An 18943-nucleotide genomic window follows, 5' to 3' on the forward strand; every position below is an offset into this window, starting at 1 on the left:
CACAACCTGCTGTTTCATGTAAACCTGGCTTAGCTAGCAGAAGTCACGGTGGATTGGCCCATCTCCAGGAGTTGCAGGGGGCATACAGAAGCCCTCTCACCAGATTCAGAGGTCAAAGAGGTGACAGTGATATGGGAGGTCCTTGGGGTCCTCCGTGAAGAGGTGAGCGCACCGCTCCATGCTGAGGTGGAGCCCACCATTGAGACAGAGCTCGCCAGTTTCCCGCCACCCGTCACTAATGGTAAGCCTGCCACAGAGGCCACCGGTTCCTCTCTGCTCGTTGCTCTGCAGCATTGAGCATTGTGAAGCCACTTTGCTCACCACAGTACAGCCTGCTGCCTTTTTGCTACCTGAAGCTGCTCAGCGCATTGCCTCTCTGCAGTATGAAGCTGCTCCACCCACTGTCTCTCTGCAGCATGAAGCCACAGCTCCACCCGCTGGCTCCCTGCATCTAGCCACAGCTCCACTCTCCGGCTCCCTATAGCAAGCAGCAGATTCACCCACTGTCTCCAGCCACGGGAGGCAGAACTTAAGGAAGCCTGCTGTGCCTGTGACTGCCACCTCGTTTATCTAAGGTGCCTCCAGAACCCTACCACGGGGAGGCTGCTGCCACACTCGAGCCTCCAGAGGTCAGCCTGGAAGGGGTCATTGCTTGTCCAAAACCACTAGAGTCAAGCTGATAGGGGTCCGCTCCAGAGCCCTCACCACTGTCCTCACCACTGCTATGCCTCCCAAGTCCGTCCTTGCCTCTCCTGCACCCAGCCCGGAGAGCACTGCTCCCCCCATGCTCCGGACCCTTGGCCCAGAGAAGACCACTCCACCCGCATTTCAGGCTCCCAGCCTAGAGTAGGCTACTCCACCCCAGTCCCTGCCTCCGGGCAACATCACCTGCACCAGGTCTTGCAACAGCTGTGCCATCCCGCAGGGAACCCGAGTGGTCATGCCAGGTGTCCTGGCTTTGCCCTGCTTGCCTCCAGGTGTCCCAACTGTGCCCTGCTCATCTCCCGCTGTCTTGTCAGCCCCTGCTACATCTCTTGCCATCCTGTCAGCTCCTGCTTCGTTTCCCTATGTCCCTCTAGCACCCACCTCATCTCCGTGTGTCCTGCCTGAACCCATCTCCTGTTGTCACCTTGGTGGCCTCCTCGCAGACTCCTGGCTCCCTGCAAGCGGTTTTCGCATTCCATGCCAGGCTGGGTTGGGTTAACCTGGAAGATGCTCCACCGGAGAACTTAGAGTGGGACCCTCTGGCATTGCCCTAAGTCCTGCTCCATGGGCCCCCGTCTCAGCACAAAGTCCACACTGACCCAGTCCTAAGTGCATTGTGGTCAATGGTGTTGGCCTGGACAACCCTCCTGCTGAGGCCAAGGGAAGAGGACAGTTCCCCCGGCATCCTCCTGCCCTGCTGTCCCCTCAGCACCCTCTGACCCTGCTAGCCCCTCGGTGCCCTCTGGCCCTATGGTTCAACTGAAGCTCTTGGGTCCTACAGTCCTGCCAGACCCCACCTTGCCGATGATAGGGCTCAGGAGGGTCCATATATCACGATCAGTGCCCAGCTCTGGGAGACTTTCTAGACCTCCAGTCATACTTTGATCCATGTCTCGGTTCCTTGTCCCGCCTTGATTTTGTCCTGGCTTCTGCCCCCTCTGGCCCCACCCTGTGTTTCTATCCCTGTCACCATGGTTGCTCTACCTGTCCGGCTTGTCCTGGTGTGTGTCAGGTTGGGTGTCCTTTTTGCTATCCTTGGTTTTGCCTTGGTCTGTTCTGTGCCCTTATTGTTGTCATTTTTCTTGTCCTATATCCTGGGTCTTGTCCAACTGTTGTTCCTAGGTGTGGTATTTTCAGTTTGTCTTGGTCGCCGTCTCTCCTGCTCAGTTGCTCAGTAGTTAATGTCTGGCATTTGTTCCCCTGGTCCCTGGTCTGTTCTCCCTGATGCCTGGTTCTGTCTTCGGTCTGTTTTTGGTCCTGTTCGGTGTTGCTATTTCCTGTTGTCCTTTTAGTCCCTGGTCTGTCCCCTGTCTGTTCCATGCCTGTATTGCCGTGTGTCCTGTCCTGTCTGGTTCTGTCCTGTAATGACCTGGTCCGGGGCTCAGCCCCTCTGGTCTTGTGTGGTTTCTGTTTTGACACCTTTCAGTCTCGTTTGTTTCCCTGCTCCCATTCAGTTAAATAAAACCCCCTTTGAGTCCATCATCCTGAATGCCATGACACTTTGTTACCTGTGAATTTTTGTGTAGGAATATTTAGTTCAGGTAAATTTTAATATCTCCACCAATATGTTATGAAATTAATAAAATTTCAATTAATTATTATTTAATGATGATTATTAACTAATTGTTATGCTGAATGGTTGGTTCCTCCAAACTCGATTGCGAATCCCCATGAGTCTGTTTGTGTGAGAATTAAATGGGATTCATTAATTACCAGTATCGCTTAGTAACCTGTGTTTGAATGCTCGTCCAGCGAGCTGCATCACCAGGTAATGTAAACAATTGGTAGTGAAGCTCCCCTCACGGCCGTCGAGAAGAAGTCTCGCGATATTTCAGGTGAGTTTGAGGTTTCAGAGCATATTAACCAGATCACACAGAAGCGATCGCACAGACTATTGTGAGCACTCAATGAACGGCGGCTGAAGTTGTGTAAAAGACATGCATTTATTCCTAACTAACACTACAAATAACATAAGATGGACATTACACTTAACATAAACAACAAACATGAAATAATGGAATAGAAACAAACACAGAATGTAATTATGGAAATGCAATGACCAGATTTAAATGGGTAACCTTAAAAGGGAAATACTGTTCTGCAAAGCAAGCATAGTCTGTGGAAACATGACCCTAAAGTCATATAACAGGTTAATAGAACAACTTAGGTTGTTATAATGAAAGGAAGTTGGCTTACTTGGTTGCAGAGTGGGGGGGGGGGGGGGAGTCTTGGGAGTTAGTTGCAGAGGGATGAGGTGACGGGATGATGGCACTCAGGAAGGCACGGCGTTTGGAGCGGTTGTTGGAGTAGAGCCCCTTGGATTCTCTCTCCTTGTGAAGCTTTAAGGTGAAATGCTTGGTCTTGGTTGCAGTTCTCTGTTGGGTAGCAGGCCTTCCCCGGCAGGCTTCAGGAGGGATTCTTGCGGGCTTCTCTTCTCCTCCTTCTGTGGGGCTGATGTTCTCTTCCTTGGGCTCTCATTTCTCCTGAGGCTTTGTTCTGAGGTGCCAGGTTTTATGGTCTAAAGTTCATGAATAGGGATGACCAGGAATTCGACACCTGAACCAATGGCTGATCATCTAGTTGGCGGGCTTTTGGAGGGTTGTCTGTGGCAGTCCTTTTGGTATTTATGACCAGACTGATTCCCCTTTACTGATGATTTTCATTAAACTGGAAAAAAACTTTTGATACATACAGTTTCATGATAACTTCCATCAGTTTAACACCAAACATGCCATACCAGCCTGGAGGTTCATACCTCATACCATTTGTATTAATTAATTAACAATTCCTTACATGGTGTATGTTACTGACTCACATCAGTATATGGTATAGGTGTCTTGGGTTGCACCTCAACAGATGTTACACTTTGGATAAATTGTACAGACATTACATTACATATTCACATTCGAACAGCACATCTTACCCTTAGATAGGTTTGGCCGTTAGTTTGTGGCAATACCAATTTAAATTGCACATCTGAGGACAACATATTTTGGTTGGTGTGGCTTATCCTAATTGATCTTCTCTTCAGAATTGATAATGTACACATTAATTCAGTTCTTTTAATGCAGAATAGTAGGACAAAGAAATGCTAATGGTCCACAAAGATCAGATAAGGGCCACAGAGGAATGTGGAAGAAAAGGGGGAGTTGTTAAACAAAGAAAGAACCTCTGATAGTTAGGACACACTAAGATAGCTGGTTACACTATTTTATTTGCAAGGTTCTTCTGGGATAACCATTAGAACATATATGCAGTGGTAGCTATACATATTTATTTATTTAAATTTATATAAGTGTTCAAGTGTGAGGGGTAAAATAGGTGATACTCTGTGAAACACGATTATAACGGTGGCACACAAAGCACTAAGATTGTCTAAGGACACACACAAACATAACCTATCTGGACTAGTAGTCATGAGTAAATCAATATACAGGGTATACAAAAGCCAAACTTAAAAGAAACTTTCTTTTAGGGTGTTGGGTGAATCCGTGGAAGGTACGGCAGGATAGCCGAGGAGGGGGTTGCATGCCAAGGTCCTGGAATATCAGGCCTGTCGTATGCGTGTGTGTGATCTGACATCTGTATGTTTTATTTTTTATTGCGTAAAGCACTTTGATCAATCACTTGGTGCTTTTAAACTGTGCTCTATATACATTTGAAACCAGATATCTACATACACTTCAGAAAAAAAACACAAAAGCTTTTTTTTCTTTAAGGTCGAACATTAAATCAGAGTAAACTTTTTCTGCTTTAGATCAATAAATATTAACAGATTTTTTGCATTTGTTAAATGTCAGAATTATTATGTATTTTTTTTCACTTTCAGCAAAGTGAGAAGTATACATATACAAGTTTATTGTGTCTGAACAAAAAGAAAACAGATGATTCCATTCTGAGCTGAAGAAGCTTCTTATAGGTTAATTGATTCCATTTGAGTTAATTGGTGGCACACCTCAAACACAGAGCCGCTTTCTTTGACATCATGGGAAAATCAAGAGAAATCAACCAAGACATCAGGAAAAATCAAATCAAATGTGGCTCATCCTTAGGTGCAATTTCCAGATGTATCAAATGACTTGACTTGTCTTTGTGGTAAAAATTTGCCTGTGGGAGAAAATGAACTTGTTTTCACCTAGGTGTTTGTTACTCTTCAGGAGATCCTGGGAGCAGTGGTTACAGAGGTCATACTGGTCCCTGTGGCAACAAGGGAGAAAAAGGACCATCTCATCCAGGTCCAATTGGACTTACTGGTACCAAAGGTGAATGGTACTAGCTGAATTTTTCATTTAGTAAGATGGATCTCTATGAAATATTGGTTGCTTTGATGTAGTGACAGTCACACATTGCCTTTCATAGGTGATAAAGGCCAACCAGGCATTCCAGGTGTAAGAAGCATGGGTCTCCCAGGACGAGTGGGACTGAATGGGTCCCCAGGGATGACAGGGCTAAAGGTTAGATGAAAGGACTTGATACTTAGTCACTGTTTATGCTTTTAATCTTCAATGAAAACTAGAGATGGCAATTTTGAATCATCGAAACAATTTCGAAACATTTGAGACAAACAATGTTTCGAAACGGTTCGAAACGTTTCGAAACACTAGCTGTGCACAGCCTGCTGGCAAAAACCGGAACTGCAGCTATACAAATATGGCAATACCTATTGTGGCAAGTTTCAAATGTCATGAAGCTCGAACTGTCAAAAATGTGCATAATACTACGGTGGCCGAATAGGGCAAGTCAAATTAACATTGCATAAAACAAATGATCATATCTCAAAGAGTTGAGGGAGGCGTAAAGTCAATTTCCCCACGGGGATCAATAAAGTATTGATTATTTGTATGCACCAGAATTTCCCCCAGTCAATAAAAACCTAAACTGGGTCTTACAGTATATCATTTATAGAGATTTTTTGTTCCCATGGTTATGTATTGTTAAAACATAATTTCTGTATTTGCATACCATCCGAGTATTGAGTGTGCATAGTAATTAATTAGCTACCGAGGTTAGAATACTCATGCTATCTAGGTTTGTGTATGTTGAGCAGGTTATAGTAATGGTTTAGTTTTAATTAATTTGTATAGAATAGAATAGTGCAAAAACGCAGTTTCAGATAACAATCTTTGTCTATGTTAGCAATGTTAATATATGTATATGTAATCTATGTGTCTATGCATACTTTAGCTTTTGGATTTATGTTTCTAACTGAATCTAAGCAAAACCTTGATATTATACCTACTACATGTCCCTCACTATATTTATGCCTATATCACACTAACTGCTAACCTGTTTCACTAATACAATTGGATTTCAAATAATAATGATCGCTCAAACCAACAAGCCCCGTTTTTTTCCGGGGGTTTTTTAATAGTTTTTTTTCTCTTGCCGTGAACAATGACACGGCGGTCACGTGACTGTTTCGAAATTTTTCGTAAACTCCGTATCGAGACCAGAACTTTCGGATGTCTTCGGAACGGATCGATCCTGGGTGCCGAAATTGCCATCTCTAATGAAAACAATGTTTATGTTGACAGGGAAAATGTAATGTAGGACCACAAGGGTCCCCTGGTCGGCAGGGCCCATCAGGGGATGATGGCAGTCCTGGGCCTGCAGGTGACTTTGGGAAGCGAGGTGTGCTGGGTTCTCCTGGATATTTTGGCCGCGATGGAGAGTGTGGTGAACAGGGTATAGCTCCACGTACACTAATAAGCATGGACACACTGCACTCTGGTCTGGGGGTAAACCCAGTGATCCTAGGCTTACATGTATACTGTACCTCACCACTTGGTTTCTTCTGTTTCCAGGGAGAAAAGGATGCGATGGGTTTTGGGGTCCACCTGGAGATCCAGGGACATGTACAAAGGGATCTGAGGGCCTTGTAGGGTGTATTGGTCATAATGGACGCAACGGTGAAACAGGCATGGCATTTTTTATATTTTTAATATATTTTTATTTTTACTGCTGGAAAAGGTGAAGAGAGGTGTGAGAGAGGGACTAAAGAAAACAGACACTGAAGTTCTGTAGCTTTTGGGCTGAATGTCAGTATTTTGTCAAGGCAAAATACAGTAATTTATACACTTAGAATGACAGACAAACACAGTACCAGTAAAAGTTTGAATAAATTTGCTAGGGTTTATGTTTTACACCATATATTTTCTGCAACTGATTGAAATTAAAAAAACTGTCAAGAAACACATTACAATAAACAAAGCAAAACAGAAGAGGCATCAAAGCAGTGTTCTAGAAAATGTAGTCTTGGATGCTTCATAATAGCCAAGATTTATTGTGATAAAGGGTTTGCAACTTTGTAACATTCTGTTATCAAGTTTCAGTGCAAAATTTCCCAAAATGCCCTCCCAGCTCCAGAGATATCGGGTACTTTGGGGTGCTTTTTGCTTTGACTCCTTTGTCCTGTTCATCTCATTGATGTTTTATGAGACTGAGACTGGCAGACTAAGCAAGCCAGGACAATTGTTTAAGTTTTTCTTTACTTTCTTTCTTTGTCAGTTAGTTCTTCCATATTTTGTGGCATATTTTGGTCATTATTATTATTATTAAAGAATGAAGGACATCCCAATCAGCCATAATACTAATGGAGTGATGTGCTTTTGAAGGGTTGTGACAGTCATGTTGGCTGAGGTTGCCAGGGATTTGGTAAAGATCATGAACTCTCCCATAAGCAAAGCATCCCCATGATACTACATTCTTTGTACTCAGCAGTGAGAACCACGCCTGCAGAACTGACAGCCATGCCTGTAAAAAAAACTAGTGTATGCATTTAAAGCACTATGTTACTATAGGTTGCACATAATATTTTTATGATTGAATTGGCTTCTCATGCAGTTACTTTAATGCTAGTTTTATAGTGGTAATGTGCCTTCTTTTATAGGGCCAAGAGGACATAAAGGGGTAAAAGGAAGCCCTGGGGAACCAGGACAGGGTGTTCTAGGTCCAATTGGGGAACCAGGATGCCCAGGATTCAATGGATCACTTGGCTCAAGAGGACCTATTGGGCTGAAAGGGTTTCCAGGCCTAAGTGGTCTTCCTGGGTGCCCCGGTAAAATACCATATATATATATCTTACTTGCAAACTTTTATCCATTGCAGGTTAATGGGGATATACATATAAATAGTATTATAAGAAAATACGGAGTTAAGATACAGCTATAACTTTTCTCACAAATGCAATGTGTTTTACAAATATAAATGACCAGTTTCTCACAAAAAAAACAAGTGCACAAAATATGACTTACTGTTTGTGGATCATATGACATTTGGCATGATTTTTTCACAAGCATTTTTATGTCACAAGATTTTCTCACACATGGACTGGGTACAATACATTTTCTACAATCTGCTTAAGAATTCCTCTCTTTGGGTAGCCTGTCAAAGAATTAGCTAGTTTTTAAGGTCATGGGGTGGAGTATAGAAACGTGCCAAAAATGAGCGGCTAAAAACATTTTAGAAACTCACTTGTTGCTGGCTGCTCATTTTTAACGCTATTTAGGAGCTGATGCTACCTAGACCATTTGTGAAAGAATCCTGCAACAGAAAAATGCTTGCAATAAAAAAAGGAAGTGATTGTATTTTTAAAACATGTTACATGTGAGAAATGTTTTGTCACTTTTTTTGACTCTTTAAGGAACTATTATTATGGATAAGATTACACCTGCATTGTAACTGTATAGTATTTATATTTCATATTTTTAAATTTTGCCATTTATCGCATATTTGAATTGGTGCACATAAATTGCTTGGATACAGAGACAACAATTACTGACTGAAATGCATTGCATTCACATACCTTTTGCATTCGCATACTTCAGTAATAGACCAGTTATTATACTATTCTGGAGGCAAAAATGGGACCTTCCTAGTGCTATGTACTAATAAAATGGCTGTTTCGTGAATTATTTGAGCAGTTGCAGTCTTTAAGATATAACTATATCTTATAAATGAACACAGATTTATCAATGCCATGGTGACCTCATTACTGTTACTACAACCCCGTGGAAACTAATGCATTGAGGACATTGATGCAATTGTATGCCTCACTTTTTTTTCACAATTTCTCTAATCTCACTTTCAGTGATTTTCTTTTATCTCACCAACCTCAGCTCCTCATAAATGCATTTCATTGTACTTTTATTTTCCATAGTAACAGTATTAAAATCGTAGTTCGTATGTCATGGCCTTATATCGAAAATGCATTCCTCTGTTTTCTCAGGGCTCAGAGGCCAACCTGGAAGCTCAGGTAATACTGGACATCCAGGGCTTGATGGCTTACCTGGTTCCCCGGGAGATCCTGGAATAAAAGGTATGGGGAGGTCTTGCAAATACAGCCTTAGCTAACATTGCTTTATGATTATGTTCTGATCCACGGTAAGCAGATTCTGACTTACATACATACACTTGCCCCAATTACAGGAATGAAATTAGAGTCAACTGTAGAATTATTGGCAACCTTGAGGTAAAAACATTAGCATAAACAATGCATATAAGAATCAAAAATTCCTTCAAAATGTGCAGAAAAATTGCTTACCATTTATCTTAAAAAATAATTCCTTCAAGAACATTACATTATATTCATAATAGTGCTGTCAAATGATTAAATTTTTTAATCAGATTAATCACAGGGCTGCTGTGGATTAATTTAGATTAATCACGATTAAATATCATTCATTTTTAATCTATATTAATTACATTTCGTTAATCGCATTTCAAACAGACTCAAGAAAAAAGGGAATATATATGCACTTAACATATTTATTGAACATCTTGAACACAAGTCGGATGCATTCCATTTGCCACAGAAGTGCAATACCATGGACCCATATCAAAAAGCAAAATTTTTTGCTTAGCCGGACAAATTGTCAGATTTAAGGTACCTCAGTTCTAATGGTCTTTATTTTCATTCACTTATAGTTAGCCCGAACTACCGTAAATCCGACAAATAATCTGACTAATCATGAAATCCAATTCTAGCCCGGTTAATTGCCATTGTTAGCAATATCAGTTGATAAGACATTATGCGCGGTGCTTTACGTATAAAACTCTATAGCAACACGTCCACAGATAAGTTGGACGGTACAGTGTGCGACCGATTTAATGAGCCACAAATGAGTAGTGCTTAAACAGTATAAAACAACAACTTTCCCTTCTGTTGATAAAACGCGCAGCGATCTTGGATTCTGACCTCGGGATCCTCTGTGCTACTCTCTGAGAAACAGGAGCACGCGTGTCGTCATTTCTGGCTCCAAAACTCAGAATCAGACTCGGAATACGAGTTCTGAGGGCAAATGGAACACACGAAAACTGCCTGAAATTGGTTGACAGAGACATTTCAGGGATTTTGAGTCATTCTGCGCTGCAGATGGGTTAATTGTGTTAATTTTAATCAGATTAATCATGATGATGGATTAATCCACGTTAACCCGTTAATTTTGACAGCCCTAACTCATAATCAAGAAATCTTTCGTGAACATATGGAGCAAAATTATTGGCTCCGCAGAGTAATGTCTTAAGTAAGACCAAAGAAATTTGCATCCTTGGTGAAAAAATATGTTGTCTTATTGCTCCTGTTGTCCAGAAAGTCATGTGGTTTCTACGACTATTTCATGTTTCTCAGGCACACTTATATGACATCACACAGATGCAAAATGCCTTTGTCATTCATCAACGTGGGCAAATTGAAAGAGCATTCATCTCAAATGAAATTACAGGTTGTTAACCTTTACACATTAGGTAGTGGCAGTATAAAGATTGAGTAGTAGTTAAAAATGCCACTGAGTACAATCAGGACAATTATTGAAAAAATGTATAAGTTTATCTGTAAGAGGACACATCAGCATACTGGCACCACCCACAGTGCCATTTATAGTTAGAGGTAAAAAGGACACACAATGTTTAGCTCATAATATGTTTGAATCTTGTGACTTGAACATTTCAAAATCTGTCTGACACCACCTGCACCTCCAGAAACTTTTTGGAAGACTTTCTATTTGGAAGAGTTGCCCAAGATCTAACTTGAATTGCTCTCCAACCTAGTTTAAAGTTATAGAAAGAGCTCAATGCTGTTGTCCTTGCCAGGAGAGGTTTTATTCAATATTAAGAGTGGGGTAACAAATATTTGTCAAACCTATATTTTCCATAAAAAAATATATTACTAAATCATGGTCTTTGGGGAAAAAAAAACTATGTTGTGTTAAAAAAAAATAAGGCTTGTTTGAGATCAAAGTACCGCTCATAGCTTTTGAAGTTCATCTTAATATACGTTATTGTTAAACTCAACTTCATGAGGGTCGCCAGTGATCGTAGAGTTGACTGTATTATGGTGTGACACCTGGCAGGAACCATGGGCTGCACTGGGCCAAAGGGCTGTCGAGGCAGCCCAGGACCTGCTGGGGAGCGAGGGGACCCTGGACCTTACGGGGTGACGGTCAGCATTGATCTTTTGGGAGATGACGGGGACTCTGGTAATTCAGGTAAATACGTGAAATGTTCCTGTTAAGAGGTACTGATCCTTCTGGCAATTCAGCTAACCGTTTTACTGTCTGTACATGCAGTGCAATCCATTGATAATGTTGCCATAATTTGTTGTCCAATAGGCATACAAGGGTGTATTGGCCCTAAAGGAGACCCAGGAAGTCAAGGACTGTGTGGGCAAAGTGGGAAGGATGGTAACCCTGGATATCCTGGCCAACAAGGTGCTTAATTTTATCCTTCAATTATATTGCATTTAAGGTCTACTTGATGTATAAGACCAGCACTGACCTGCCCTATAGGTGACATAGGTGATTACCTAGGTTTCCATTTGATTAGGGGGTGCAAAAGAGTGAGTGAAAAAAAATCAGAAGAAATACCTCTGTTTGAATTCTGTGACATTACAATCATTTGCACCATTTTAATTTTTTCTTGTGAAACAGACATTTAATAAACAGTTAGTAGTCAGATACCTGTTTGGTACCGTTTTTTTTAACTGACAATGTATTTTCTGCTTCTCTGGGTGGTAGTTGGGGAGAGGTGGACGCTCAGCAGAAACTCATCTAGGGTACTAGGACACCCAGGGCTGACCCTGTATGAAACCATACTTTCATTCAAAACTTGCTTAAGTTGCTTAATTTAAAACATAACTGTACCTGACTTATAGTTTTGCTATTTTTAGTTTTATGGCAATATCTTCCTATTCTCCAGAATTATTGGCAACCCTCAAGAGAGGTAAAACGAAAAACATGAAATAAACTATCCATATAAGAATAAAAAAAATCTGTAGATAAAGATTGAACTTTTTGGCAATACCATCACTATGTTTGCCAAATGAAGGGGACGGCATAAGAAAAGTACCTGGTACCCACTGTCTGATGTTGTGCAGGATCATTGATGCTTCGGGGCTGTTTTGCTGCAAGGGGCCCATGAATAGATCAAAAACATCATGAATTCCACAAAACACCAGATTGATTTACCCAAACACCTAGCTGCCTCTGTCAGAAGGTTGAAACTTGCCACTTACGGATGGACCTTTCAGCAAGATAATGATCTCAAAACTACACGTAAATCAACATACAAATGGCTGCCAGAACAAAATCTAGGCCAGTGGTATCAAACTCATTTTAGTGAATGGGCCACACATTGAAACTTGTCCAAACTCGTGTTGGCCACATAAAAATAACGTTTGCTGGGTTATTAAAACCACATTTACACCCTTAGTATTTGTTTTACTGTATTTGTTTCAATTTGCTAAACTGCTTTTTCAGTTTTTTGTTTCAGTAGTACAGTTTTCTTTTTCTCCTGGTAGAGCTAATGCAGGTTAATTGCATTGATCATAAATCATGTACAATCAAATGAACAGACTGGAATGCTTTATGAAACTTTATACAAATAATCAATGGTTTTCTCATATACACAACCAAATAATTACAGTGATGTTATGCTTAATGACGCAAGATTAAATTTGCTTAAAACAAAATAATAATAAAAAGTTAGTAATCATTTCAGTGAGCAGAATTTATCCAGTGCTCAATTTCATGCTTGAAATACATTCTGTGCCACAAAAGGCATTATTTAATGACAGAATCAAGTAATGCCTTGCTGCATTTTATCCATAGAAAGACAAACTCAAGTTACATTTTGTGCAGAGATGTATAAAGACTTCATGCACAGAAATCAAAAGGAATGCTTTATTTTGTGCACAGAACTGATATTAGCACCTTGCATTTTGTGAACAGAAGAAAGTCATTTCGTTCACAAAATGTATTTTATCAACTAAATAAATTCATTTTGTGTACAAAATGCATTTTGTGAGTGATGGGAAGTCATTTTGTGGGCAAAATGCATTTCCTGAACAAAAGAAAGTCATTTTGGGGATGAAATGGATTTTGCCAAATAAATAATTCCAGTTTGTGTGTTTGATCTCAATTGTTGGGGAAAGTGGCATGGTAACAGCCTACAATTGGAGGGAATCAGTGCTGAGTTTTTTCATTGGCTTGGCTTAAAAATATAAAAAATGTAATAAATAGTGACACTATGGAGTACATACAACAGTAAAAGTATGAGCCCAGGAGTTATTACCTTTAAATTTATGTTACGCATAATTACAAGTCTGTAAAATCAAAGCTGGCACTCCACCTTCTGGGCATTGGAAGGTACTACTCCCCCCACAGACGCTTACCACCACGTGCATTTCATGACTCAGTGTAGTACTTACTACATGTTTAGATAAATAGGATCAGGCTCTAGGCTCAGGGAGCAGCTATATACAGGTAACTAACAATGACACACCACAGACGAAGCTTGGGTTTAAATGCCAGCTTATTTAATAGAAATATTAACTGGTACAAAACATTATTTATAGACACACACATTTAACATGGAACACACAAAATCACATGCAACTTAAGGCACTGAATGAACCTAAATCCCACCCCTTTCCATTCAGAAGAGGAAGGAATGGTAATTTCTGTAGTTTTCAGTTTAACTTAAACTTATTCAAGATCCAAAATGAGCTCTGTTTAAATTTCCAGTCGTATTTTATTCAGTTCTTATTGTAATACTGATAACAGCTAGTTATTTTATCTCTATTTATGCTGTTTTAACTTAATAAGCCTAATTTATAATCAAGGACCCAGTATTACTTCCCTAAGGACAACTAATCAGTATGCTATTAAGTTTAGCATTTGTAGGCTCGTATCAAACCCATTACCAGCTTGGTAGGAATGGTAATACAGTCACATACAAAATTGAACATAACATTCACAATTGAGCAATTTAAACATTTTCCTTGGCCAAGCGTAGTGAATGAAATTACGGTACCAGAATGCTAATCAGCCTTTCAGCAAAGATTGCAAAGTTATCTTGGCTAATGACAACGTTATGCAGTCCATGCAAAATCCAAGAAATCCGAAGAGAGAAAAAGTTGCAATTTAAGTGAGTTCACTCATCGCTATATGGGAGTCAAAAATATCAATACTTTACTCAGTCCAACCTTAGCTTTGCAGAAGGAAAAGTTCACGTGGGAGATGAATGGTAATTTCTCTAGTTTTCAGTTTAACTTAACCCTATTTTTCTTTTTCAAGATCCAAAATGAGCTCTGTTTAAATTTTCAGTCCTATCTCAATCATAAGGTATTCAGTTCCTATTAAAATACTGATGACGGTAAGTTATTTTATTTCTATTTAAACTGTATTAACTTAATATGCCTAATTTATAATCAAGGATCCAGTATTACTAGCATTATCCAGTATTATTAATGAAATTCAGTATGTATACAAATAAAAGTATATGAATGAAATTACGTAATACCAAGATCCCTGTACAAGTGCTCACCAGCCTAGTTACAAAGTCACAAAAAGACGGAAAGATGAATCTTCTCCCAAGCTATAGGTTCATAGCAGACTGGAACAAGCTCTCCTGCAATATTGTGCGGTATTTGTTGACCATCTATTGTCCCAAGATTCCTAGTCCCAGCATATTCCCCATAGCATGATTCTGCCACCACCGTATTTTACCATAAGTATGGTGTTTCTAGAGGCATGGGCAGTGTTAGTTTTATACCACACATACCTCTTTGAAGTCTGGGAAAAATTTGTATTTTGGTCTCATCTGACTATAAAACCTTCTCTGACATCTTAACTGGGTTTTTCTCATGCTTTGCAGCAAATGCCATACGTGTTTTTATGTGAATCTTCTTAAGGAGTGGCTTCTTGCTGCCCTCCCATACAGGCCTGTTTTACGGAGAGCTCTTGAAACTGTGGACCCATGCACATTCGCTCCAGTTGTAGCCAAAGAGCATTACAGACTTCTGAGAGTGGCGGGTGGATTTTTAGTAGCCTTCTCTCACCAGTTGACATCTTGCTTTGATGCTTAGTTTTGTGGATGGCCTGTTATAGTAAGGCTCTGGGTACTGTGATGAACCTTCAACTTTCTGATGATAGATCCAACCTGGGATCATCCTGGACTTCGGGCTGATTAAGCCAGTACAGTACCTTCTCCGTAATGTTGAGGTATTCCTCTTCATATAGACGAGGCAAAGTCTTGTGGAGTCCGGTCATTCTGTCATGACCGGGTGCAGGCGTAGCAGGCAGGGAGGGAAATTACAGGGAAATATGGGGTTTATTGAAAGGAAAACAACAACTACGGGACATACAGGCAACAGAACTCACGTCAAGACTTCACAACATCAATGACCGGACTGGGGAAACAAACTGAAATGCTGACTAAGTACATTGAACTAATGACAGCAACAGGAAACAGCTGGTAAACACGGGGAATCCATGATCCATGAGGGGATGTGGCGCATGGGAGGATCGGACGAGCGGGGCATGACACATCAAGACTTAGTAATACCTAATTATGTTTATACTACGGGACCGTTGAATGCTTGAATCTGATTGGCTGACGAACGTTCTGAGGTGTGCAATTATTTTCAGGGAAACGCACGGCGAATGTAGTTACAGGCAGCTCTCTTGACCGTATTACAGTTCCATATCACTTCGCATAGTTAACTTTAATAACGGAAATTAGCATACAGTACCTATACAGCACACAGGACTAACAAAAACAACAACATGACAGACGATTTTCCGAAAGTAAATTTTAATATTTACGGTGAATATTGTTGGAGTCAGAACTCCGCCGGGTCCGTTGATGAGAAGAGATTCACTGTACAGTCGAGGAGTGGTTGCAAGTCACCAGTTTATTCTGATTATAACCAGGGAGCTATTCTGATTATAATCAGGGAGCAAACATCCGACATACATTCAGCATGTACAAGAAGACGCTCGAACTCTAGGGGTCGGCTCTAGGTCTTTATAGGCCTTTTGGGGTGTGGCCCCCCTCGTCTGTACTTTTCCATCTACGTGACTACATCATACTTTAGCTTTTGCTCTAGTTAGTATGTGTGCATATTCCCAAACAAGGGTAAAAAATGAGTGTCAGCAATATGATGGGTTCCTGTTCTCTGAGTGTCTAGAACAGGGTCATCTTGACCCGTTCCCTTGCTGTAAGTTCCTGCTTTTTCCCATTTACGGGTAAGATCACCTCATCCTAGTCTCAGTTCCCTTGTCTATTTTCTTCATTGGGTTAAAGGCCATACAGTCATAAAATTATTAGTTGTATTTCTTAAATAATTAACCCTTCAATTCCCCCTTTTGATCTCCGCTAGGAGATCACCCTGATTTTAAGTAGTATATGTGATCCTGTTGATTAAGATTATAGGCAGCATGTGATTATGGGCAGTAATAAGGAAATCAACCTGATTATAAGCAATAATATTATGAAAGTTTTGCTTCGAACAAGTACTGGTGGGTGGAGGAGTGCAGATCCACAGCGCAGCACAAAGGCTGATGATGGCTCAACACAGCACTCAGGCATTTGGCCTCTTCTGTCAACTGGTTCACCTCCCGTCCCAGTACAGCATTTTCCCTTTCCAACTTCTCGCTTTCCAGGCGCAGGGTGTCGGCCTTCTGGGTCTGCCGCATCCTGCTCTTTTGTGCTGCTACCCGGTTCTGCTCCCTCCTCATGACCTTCTTCACATCATCCATGTGGTCCTGATGATCTGCGACGGATGATGTGTTGATTTCTTCAATCAGTCAGGGGTAGACTACCCTGCTGATCTGCTCAGGTCAAGGGATTATTCTGCCCTTCTGTTGAGACCTGAGTGGTGTCTGGTTCAACCGAACTGACGCTCTGTGTGTCTTCTCCGAGGTCCCTCTGTATCTCTGCGGTGGTCCTGCCTGGCTCCTCTGCAGCTGCACACTGGCTCCAATGGAACCACGTGTCCCCTTTGTATTTTAGACGAACTGCGTGTGACGTCCTTTCAGTAACTCGGAAGGGGCCGGTCCACCTGGGCTCTGACCACTTCCGTTTGATGACTTTCAGGAGGACCCACTCTGCCGTGTGTGGCTCGGATGGCTGATTCCCAGGTCTCGTTTCCTGGATCTGTTCGGAGAAATCTGCAACGAGAACTTGCAAAACATCATAATACGACCTCGGATTTCGCTCCCCCTTTTTGTCGGGGGTCCAGGATAGCCCTCTCTGGGGTCCTGGAAACTGCCTGCCTGTCTGGAGCTCAAAGGGAGTGAACCCAGTCCCCCTATTTATAGAACACCGTACTGACATCAGTGCCAGCGGTAAGCATCAACCCAATTCATTTTAGTCTGTGCACAGATTTTTGCCAATTTTTGTTTTATTGTTTGGTTCATTCGCTCCACTTTTCCCTGGGACTGCGGATGATAGACAGTTCTGAACGCATGTCTTAACCCCAACGCTTTCTCCACTTTCTGGAGGTCTTCGTTCTTAAAATGAGTCCCATTATCGGACCGGATCCTATTAGGAAACCCGTGTCTCGGTATGTACTGATTGATCAGACACTTTATCACTGATGCGCCATCCTCCTTTTTTGTGGGCCATGTTTCTGGCCACCCCGAAAATGCATCCACACACATCAACACATATCTGAACCCCTTCACTGGAATAAGTATGTCTGTGTAATCTATGATGATTTCCTCCCTTGACCTTGTACATGTTGGGAACTGCCCTTTTTCCAGCTTGACTGTGGGTCGCGAGTTATGAACGGTACAGGTCGCACAATCTCGAACGTGTCCCTGCACCATGTCTTTCATAAACGGATGTCACCACACAGTCAAGTTTTCTAACATCTGTTTCACCCCTGCATGTCCAACCCCGTGAGCCTCTGCTAGACTGCCTGGCGAATACCGGGAGGCAGGGCTGGTTTCCCTTCCTTATTCTACCACAGGCCCCCCTCCTTGCATCCCCCTTTTCTCATCCACATAGTTTTCTCCTCTGGAGAGGCTTTGTCCTGTTCTTGCTGGACTTTTTCCAGGGTTAGCCTATCACTCAGCCTAAGTTCCTCTTCCACCGTGACCATCTGTTTGGTCACATGGTATCCTGCTGCTCTTTTTGCTTCTTCGTCTGCTACCTGATTTCCCTTTGCTACCATGGTTCCTGACCCTTCGTGGCCCCTACATTTTACTACGGCCACTTTTTTGGGGAGCATTAGGGCTTCTGCCAGCTGTTTCATCTCTGCTTCATGCTTTATTGGCTTGTTTCCCGCAGTCAAAAATCCTGCTCTGAGCCATTGGCTGAGTTCCACATGCACTGCGCCTACAGCGTAGGCTGAATCTGAATATATGGTGACTTCTTTTCCTTCCGCTAGTTTTAGCGCTTCAATTACAGCTATCACTTCGGCCCTCTGAGCCGACTGGGCTCCTTCCAGCTTTTCTGCAATCAAGGTCACATAGTCCTGTTCTTGTCTAGCAACTACTGCGTATCCTGCCTGAAACAACAACCATCTGTGAACCAATCCTCTGTTCCCTCTAGTTTTTCGGCTTCTAGATCTAATCTAACCTTCTCCTCTTTCTGAACTCTGGACTCACACATATGTGGTTCTCCCATGCTCATCCGATCGGCCATGTTAATCCCTTCGTGGGAAAAATTCAAATTGGGTGCCTCTAGTATTTTGCAAAGTCTCTGCTGCCTAAGCGACGTCATGGTAAAGGTGTGTGAGTTTACATAGGCCACCACGCTGTGTGAGGTCAGGAGATGCAACACGTGTCCCATCACTATGTGTGCAGTTTTCTGAATAATTTTAGCCACTCCCGCTGCATGTCTTGTGCATGCCGGATGTCTTTTTTCTGTAGTATCAAGTTTTACGCTCACGTACATCTCCGCTCTCCCCCTTTTTCTGAAACAGGATGGCGTTAACAACGTCACCTGCTTCAGA

General features: G+C 41.8%; 1 protein-coding gene across 4 annotated transcripts in view; it reads left to right on the top strand.

The window, feature by feature from the left end:
- The window catches only part of col4a3 (collagen, type IV, alpha 3), a 119732-nt gene that overhangs the window by 53111 nt on the left and 47678 nt on the right, over positions 1–18943 (top strand). For all 4 annotated transcript variants that reach the window (XR_011983387.1, XM_072701760.1, XM_072701761.1 and 1 more), the window contains 8 exons: positions 4863–4967; positions 5065–5159; positions 6240–6390; positions 6510–6623; positions 7595–7762; positions 8933–9022; positions 11055–11189; positions 11313–11411. Coding sequence is in view for 3 of the 4 variants with exons in the window: in XM_072701760.1 (XP_072557861.1) it covers positions 4863–4967; positions 5065–5159; positions 6240–6390; positions 6510–6623; positions 7595–7762; positions 8933–9022; positions 11055–11189; positions 11313–11411 (957 nt within the window). In the remaining variant the exon portion in view is untranslated. The remainder of the gene's footprint in view (positions 1–4862; positions 4968–5064; positions 5160–6239; positions 6391–6509; positions 6624–7594; positions 7763–8932; positions 9023–11054; positions 11190–11312; positions 11412–18943) is intronic.

This window comes from Paramormyrops kingsleyae, chromosome 17 (assembly GCF_048594095.1).
Source record: "Paramormyrops kingsleyae isolate MSU_618 chromosome 17, PKINGS_0.4, whole genome shotgun sequence".
NCBI lineage: Eukaryota > Metazoa > Chordata > Actinopteri > Osteoglossiformes > Mormyridae > Paramormyrops > Paramormyrops kingsleyae.